The 7952-nt window shown below is 37.7% G+C and overlaps 1 protein-coding gene across 1 annotated transcript; it reads right to left on the bottom strand.

Annotated features, from left to right (window-relative positions):
* Window positions 1–5720: 5720 nt before the first annotated feature.
* On the bottom strand, window positions 5721–7372 carry TMSB4X (thymosin beta 4 X-linked). The gene is made up of 3 exons (XM_072414448.1): window positions 7217–7372; window positions 6300–6412; window positions 5721–6209 (listed from the first exon to the last, which is right to left on the bottom strand). The coding sequence occupies exons 2-3, from the start codon at window positions 6397–6399 to the stop codon at window positions 6175–6177; spliced, it is 135 nt and encodes a 44-aa protein (XP_072270549.1). The 5' UTR covers window positions 6400–6412; window positions 7217–7372; the 3' UTR covers window positions 5721–6174.
* Between the last annotated feature and the right edge of the window lie 580 nt (window positions 7373–7952).

The following is a 7952-nucleotide window of genomic DNA, read 5'->3' as shown; positions in this document are numbered from 1 at the left end:
GAACATTTTTGCACGGTGTGTGTCAACATACAAATATGGGCATAATCCCAATCATAGCGACATCCTATGTTGTATTTTTTTTTTGTTGGAGGGGGTGGATTTGATGCCGACACAAACAAAGTTTTCAGCTGCCCTGCAAGAATGATGTCTGGGCATCTAGTATGTTCCCATACCTAGAAGTAAAAGGGCTGCTTGTAGGTGAACCTGCTCTTTGTGCAAGTCTGTATATGCCCCAAAGCTAGCAAGATTGTTTAGACCAGCCTTTCTCAACCTCATTAACAACCATAAAATGACTTTCAGGTCTTCAGGGGACCCCTACTATACCTACAGTACATTAGTGTGGTGGTCAGTGAGAGGAATGCCTCTTACATTGCTAGCCAGTGGGAAGAATGTCACCCTTACAGATACTCAAAAAGTTCATTTGTGTCACTTAAACTGACCAAAGAGTCACAAATTGCTCATTGTTCAGAGAAGCCTTAGCAACCTCAGGAGTAACCCTGGTTGGGAAACACTGAATTAGAAATTGGTTCCAGCTTCAATAGAAATGGCTTGATTCTGAAGTGTGGTTCAGGTTAAAAACCTCTTTTTGCTGGAAGCTCAAGTCTGGGTCATATTGTGGGCAGCATGGTGGCTCAGAGGTTAGCTCTCTGGCCTTTGCAGCTTTGGGTCACAAGTTCGAATCTCGGCCAGGACACTATCTGCATGGAGTTTGCAGGTTCTCCCCATTTTTCTGTGCTTTTCCTCTGGGTACTCCAGTTTTCTCCCACACTCCAAAAACATGCAATTCAATTAATTGGCTTCCCCCAAAAATTGACCTTGGACTTTATTAATTACATATGACTATGGTAGGGTCATTAGATTGTGAGCCCCTTTGAGGGACAGTTAGTGACATGACTATGGACTTTGTATAGCGCTGCCTAATATGTTGACACTATATAAATTCTGGAGAATAATAATAAATTGTACAGCAATATTCCTGGTGATCTTACATTGAACTATAGAGGCTATGTCCCTGGTGATTTACCTTTCATTCTTGTTCCTGTGTTGCTTGTCTTTGTAATCCACTCCCTCTGACTAGATTCATCAGAAAGTTTGCAGGTAACTCTGGGGATAATATTGTAATTTAGGAATCCAGGCAGTGATGATCCATTCATTTTATGGGTTGCTGCATCATTTGTGCTGGACTGGTCTGCATGTAAATCTAGAGAAAAATATTTTAAAAAAGCATTTTGTCTAGCCTACCAACAGATAAACTAAAAAAATGTATTGGAAGTCACTTTGTTGCAGTGATATTTTTCATTTATGTGATGTCTTATTGAACATGCACCAATAATTACATTTAGACATTTAAGCAGCTGAAGTTATTTGAAAAGCATGACAATTCTTTTAAAGTACTATCCTACTCTATTGGTCATTGGGGTTATCCATTAACTTAGTGTGAGGTTTCAGAGGCAGAAGCCAAGCAAAACATTTTTTCAAAACCCAAGTGAAAGTTGAAACTGGAGGTTTACCTGCGACAGGCTGTGTAAGTGTATGGAGCTACTTTGTGTGAACAACTTACCAATATTTCAAGTGAGTAACAAATGATGCCCAAAACATAAGTTTACACCAGTTCTTAGCCACAGGATGTATACTACAGATCGCCAATTTAATCCATCAAACGGATCTACTTTGTTAACTTGTAGAAGGAGCCTTCCATCCCAACCCCACTCCTTCAAGTATCCTTCACCGGCCTATAGGTGCATGAATTTTTTTTCTGAGAGAGATTGGGACTGCCATTGATACCTCTTATTTCCTGTGTATGTTTACCTTCTTCCTTTTAGCCTGATTTATTCAAGCTCTCAAAGACTTGGATAATCCAGCAAACCTGTAATGGATTTCCTAAAAATCATTTGCCATTATATGGCAAAGGTTTTCAATCCTGGACTGAATTAATTCCAGGTTTGCTGGATCATCCAGGTTCTCCTATGATAGTCATTTTTCTTCAGTCTGGGCCCAAAAAACAAGTTAACGCATGCACAAGTGATAATGATCTTCTAATGATGACAATCTACCGTGGTTAATTAAACCTTTAGTGCAGATAACCGAGACACATTTTGCTGGTGGAACAAAAATAACTTTACCCATAACACACATTATAACTGTACTGTACTTCAGAATTGATTTCATACTTTTAATAATAGAGTTGTTCCAGTCTACATATTGTTTAGAAAATATGCTATCTTTCAAAATGATAGTGGTAGAGAATACCATACTTTTTTCTTTAGAAAACGGACACAAAAACTATTGACTCTTGGTTTTGTGTGCTATATTCTAATCTGAAATTAATTGCAGTCAAAATGGCTGCTATTGCATATAAATTGCAGGCTATTCTTTCTGCATTGTGGCAGCACTAGAAGCTGAGAAGTAGCCCTCAGTCACTTTAAGTAAAAAAAAGCAGTGATGAAATCTCAAATAAGTGGAATACAAAAGCAATAAATCAATGTACACACCTCTGCTGAACTTACATATAAATACAGTGCATTAGGTTACTGTACTAAACCACTATGGCCCAAATACATGGTACAGCGTTTTAATAATATTTGTGCCATACTATAAACAAGATTATTATTTGACGTAGTACACATGTATTGACGTAGTGAGTATGGCCATCAACATCACATTACAAAATTTACAGAACCTCGGACATATGGCTGCTCTGATTGTAGCAGCTTGTCTGTGGTATTCAATACTTCTTCTGAAAATAGGGATCTTTATTTGGCATATGTTCTTTGGGATGGTTATTAAACTAGCAGGAAAGAGCCTGCCAAGCCATTAAGGGTCAGGAATACCATTGTCTCCCCAGGCCTGGGCAAGTCACAGCAGTAAAAGCAATGGCATGCCTGCATGTAAAGTACAAAGGTCAGTTTAATGGAGGAGGATAGTTATGGGTTTATCTGTAAGGCAAGAGTAACTTTTAGGCCAAGATTTACTTACTAAAGACTCATGTGCTCTTGGTCTAGCACATTCTTCGACTGAATACTTTTTATACCAGTGAAAATGAAAATAATGAGCTGTGAGGGAATGGTAAGGGCAATAATAAATGCATCGAATGAGATCATTCACACATCGGTTCCATCAGAGTTGATTTATGAAAAATAGAAATGGGGATGTGGATGTGTTTTTATTAACCAGGTAGAAGCATCCTTTAATTTTCTAGATTACTCCAGATAAAATTAGAACTATAAATATATCCTATAAACAAATCTTACATTTCCATTGCTCTTCTAGATATTTATGTGATAAATTCTCCCACATTTATTAGAAAATGCAGAGAGGTCCTTAATAGCCTAGCATACGTAATAAAATATAAGTCGCCAAATGTCAGAAAATACTACTTGCCTTCTGTGTGAGTGTTAGACACACATAAAATGATATAAATGCCAATTCTAAACGCGTACAGGGAAGCCTATATATGAGCTGATAGCTGTACACCACATAACAGAATTACTGGTATCAGCTAGATGGAGGGAATAAAAGTAACAGGTATGGTGAACAAATGCATACAGGTTTTTAAAACCTGTACAAAATGTTAATTATGCAAATTTTTAAGATTTAACAGAACTTGAGGGAGGACAATGCAACATATAAACTATGCGGATGTCATGATTACACATTTTGGGTCTAGATTAAAACACATCTATCTACATTGGTGGAAAAAGAAACTTGGTATGGGAAAAGTATAGGATGACATTGGGGACCTCTCTGAAAATGCTAGTTGCCTGGCAGTCATGTAAATGGAATTTGGTGAGTCACAAAGGATATGGGGAAGTATGACAATAGCCATGTACTGCAGACGTATTTGGGGGTTTAATAAACCAACCACTGAAACCAGGCAACCTGCCTTTTCAAAAGCAAGACAGCTGTTTCTGACCCTGAACACATACTCTAAGGGTGAGTGGAGGCTGTGATCTCAGACATCACTCAATCTGGAACTACCACACCAAAAAAATGTGGGCACAAATTCCCAAAAATGAATAGTGGTCCCATAAGTGAAAGTATGTTATTGCCAAATGTATAATTTGTAAACATTTTTTTACTGCCAGACGTTGGTTAACTACAACCTTTCTTCACATAACAATACTTCCTAAGCTAGACATGAAGGGTTAATGGCAAAACATACAATGCTTGTAGCTTTTGCAAGTGGTGAATGTTAACATCTGTAACAATTTGTGTAATCACTCCAGGTTACACTGTGTTGTAGGGACCAATATGCAAGGAACTATTATGAAACTTTGCAGAAGATATTAGCTAAAGGCTATCTAGAAGCAGCCACACCAAAAGGCAGGAAACGCCTTGCACGGAATAGTTTCCAAGCATAAAAAAGGTGTTTTCCGAATGTACATCATCAATAGCATGTTTGATTATTAGGTACATGTTTAGAATTACTTTAGTATGCAGACAGCATTTTAAAAAAGGTAAAAACTGCATAACTTTTTATAATGGCGATTCAAACATAAAAAGCAAAAGACTGGACCAAGCAATTGGGCATTTGCTGCGCAGTCATAGCCCCAGGGGTGATGCCGCAGTTGCGGTTACGTGACCCTTCAAGACTTCAGGGCATACAAGTCTCTCTGCCTCTGCAGTTACATAGCTGGATCTGTAGAGAATGTATCATCTTGGTAATTGCAGCTTTCATTTTTATCTAGGGCTGCCTGGCCATGCCCTGAAAGCAGACTTCACAGATTAGTCATGGTGTACCTTTCCAGCCTCCTATGTGGCAATATTTACAGTCACCTTGAATCAAATCTTAAAAACACAAATGAAGAAACACCTTAAAGCTATACATATATACACACACACACACACACACACACACACACTTTACCTCCTTGCTAAAACCTATATACATATACACACACCCCCAACATATGAGATCATACGGGTTTTTTACATTTTATTTTTAATGAGATTAGATGCAACAAGAGGATATTAGGGGAGACTAACATCCACCTATATTAACCTAGGAAGGCACATACTAAGAACTGCCAGCCAAGGGTTAAACTGATCTTTGTTCAGATTTGGCTCCAGCCCCTCCCTTTTCCTCCTTCACTCATAACAATGCCCTCCATGTGATGGATACTGCTTGCAGCCTGACCCACACTGCTAGAAGGAAAAAAACCACAAGTGATCTTAAGATCACACAATTCTACTAAAAACCCTTTTTAAAAATCATATATGCTGCCAGACATATTTATATTTAATTTATGCCCCCTCCCTAAAAGGAAAAAACATCCTTTAATCCCCCACATACAAGCTTTATTTACCAAGCTACAAAATTCAAAGTTGCATGAATACATTGAAGCTATTGGCAATCTCATTCATACAGTAGTAAAAAGTAACCAATTAAAAAACCACACAATTAATGCTTCATTATTATACAGGATTGCATTCTACAGGTACACTACTTATTTCATGCAAAGACTAGGGAAGGGGTGTACTGAGCCCAGATGCAGACCACACCCAATTGAAAGACTACATTAACTGAGAATTAAAGTTTTATAAAATTAAATATAAGCAGTACCGTCATTGTGGCCATGGTCAGCGAAGCACCAATAATTAGATTTCTGGGAATGGATAGTTAAATATCACCACAGTAAGCTGAGCTCCCATTGGGGTAACCAGAACTTTCTTCCAGAGCTTGTCAGTTGTAACAATAGAAAAATACAAGAACCAGAGAATGTTTTAAACTTTTTATTTGCATATTGAAAAAAATTGTGCATTCCAATAATTCAAATAATTTTTGAACAAATAAAATGGCACTCGATTTGACTGCATTTTACAGCTCGCGGGACCTTGGTGCAGCTTTCCCTTCAAATCACCACGTGTTCATTTGTGTAGCTCCATTCACGGTCTCCTTTTATCATGCACGGTCTTTCATGCCACCAGAACCAAAGCCAGCCAGACAGGCAGATGGAAAGGCAACGCCTTCGTTCAGTGTTCAGTAGTTCTTTTTAAATTTTTTTTTTTTTTTTTTATCTTTTCTGTTTGGTGGAACGGGGCAGCATAGTAAACGGTTTCCAACCTCTTTGTATCTTAGTTATTTCTTACAAAGTTAAACAGCTAAAAGAAGAAAAAATAAGAAGGCAATGCTTGTGGAATGTACAGTGCATATTGGGGAGTGGTGGGGGTTCATTAGGAGTCAGCCGCTTGCTTCTCTTGTTCAATTGCTGAAAAGGAACAAAAAAGGAAAAAATTAAAATTTAATAAAAACCCCTATAGAAGCCTTTCATTGATCAGTGTATTTTCTTAATACTTACTTTCTTTAGATGGTAGAGGGTTTTTTTCCTGTGTTTCTGTCTTCTTCAGCTTGGCCTTATCGAATTTCTCAATCTCAGCCATATCTGGTTTGTCAGACATTTTGTAGGTTGATCTGCACAAAAGAGAAAGAAGAAATTAGAGCGCCACCATCCTTGCATCACAAAAAAAAGTGTCACTTCACATAAGAGTACCTGCCACACCCTCACCTCCTTTATTTAACAGTCATTACATCCCAGCCTTTCTGATTTTAGTACTCACAAATCATTTAGGAATGCAATTAGCAATATAAATAGATAGAAAAAAATCTGATAAATAGGCTACATTAGCAGGCTGCCTTGTTCTAGAATCCCAGTGAGCACTGATCAATAAACTGGAAGCATGCCAACAACCATGGTATATAGCATATGTTAAAGAGGGTGCAGCAGTCCCTTGCTGGCAGATGAAGTCATGCATTCTTCTTTTCTTACAAAGAGCTGCAGCTCCAGCCCAAGGAACCTTAACCACCGCCCAAGTCTGTGCCTGCCCCCACTCTTTGCAGAATCATTCTTTAAAATCCTCATTTCTAACATCACAATCCTCCTAGCATAGCTCTGCTTTTATAAATCAAGGCCAATACCAAATTCTAGACAATAGCATGATTGCATATACCATCTGCAAAGAACAATCCTTTATTAGAGAGGTGAGCATCAATGCTTAGCTGTTCTAGTTAAAAACATCATTATAGAGAACAGTAACATGAAAATGTAAATGCAAATACAGATCTGACTGCTCCAGCACAGGGACAAAAGGAGCTTATGGGTTCTAAGCAAACAGGTTCATGCCACACAGCTAGCTAATAAAGTATAAAATTATATACTGCTAACAGCAAAAAAATGAGCACAATATATTAAAGAAATCCAGAGAATCATAGACTTACCAGCTATGCAAAGCACACAAGAAGCAATAACAGTCCTCCAAGATACAGCCTTGAGTGTGAAAGGGATGAGCTGTCCCTGCTTTTATATAACCTCCTCTATGCAAATGAAAGTGACATCATCACTGACTGTTAACTCTTTACTGCCTCCCAGGCTGCACACCACTGCTTCAAAGGCTTTTAGTTTTCAGTGAACGAAAAAAACATTTTCCATTATTTATTTTTAGGATGTTCATTGCATTTATTGTTTTTGTTTAGTATTTCTATAAACTGTCAGCAGAATAATACATAAATACTGTCTGGATGCAGCTGAACAGATATAAAATAATCTGCAGCCTTATTGTCTATATTCAACAATAAGTAGATTATCCTTTGTCTTGCATTTACAATATTCTATACATTAAAGAATCTGATCAGGACTTGCTGTATACATATGCAGATAAATAATATGTGCATTCTTCATCGTCTGATCATATACATGTGTGCTTGAGCAAAAATCATTATTTTATTCATTACATTAATTGCTAAAAAATGATGCAGCCATCCTGCAGTTAGAGAAAAGGGAAGTACACATTCTATTTTTTGTACCCTTCTTGCACATCTCTGCTGAAGTTCTGCTAAAAAGACCCCCTTCCCCCAAGTCTGTATCTGGCACTGATAGATCCCACATGTGTGTTTTTAATAATTGTGTCTGTCTTACATTTTACTATTGTTGGGCAGACTGCTCTAGCACTTAAAT

Source organism: Pyxicephalus adspersus, chromosome 1 (assembly GCF_032062135.1).
Source record: "Pyxicephalus adspersus chromosome 1, UCB_Pads_2.0, whole genome shotgun sequence".
Classification (NCBI taxonomy): Eukaryota; Metazoa; Chordata; class Amphibia; order Anura; family Pyxicephalidae; genus Pyxicephalus; species Pyxicephalus adspersus.
This window is presented reverse-complemented; position numbering and strand designations above follow the sequence as displayed.

What these genes read in the sequence shown, in the direction of transcription:
- TMSB4X (XM_072414448.1), bottom strand. Translation starts at nt 6,399, where the DNA reads ATGTCTGACAAACCAGATATGGCTGAGATTGAGAAATTCGATAAGGCC. An exon ending in CCCTCTACCATCTAAAGAAA is followed by an intron (nt 6,210 to 6,299) that starts GTAAGTATTAAG and finishes GTTCCTTTTCAG; the next exon opens with CAATTGAACAAGAGAAGCAA.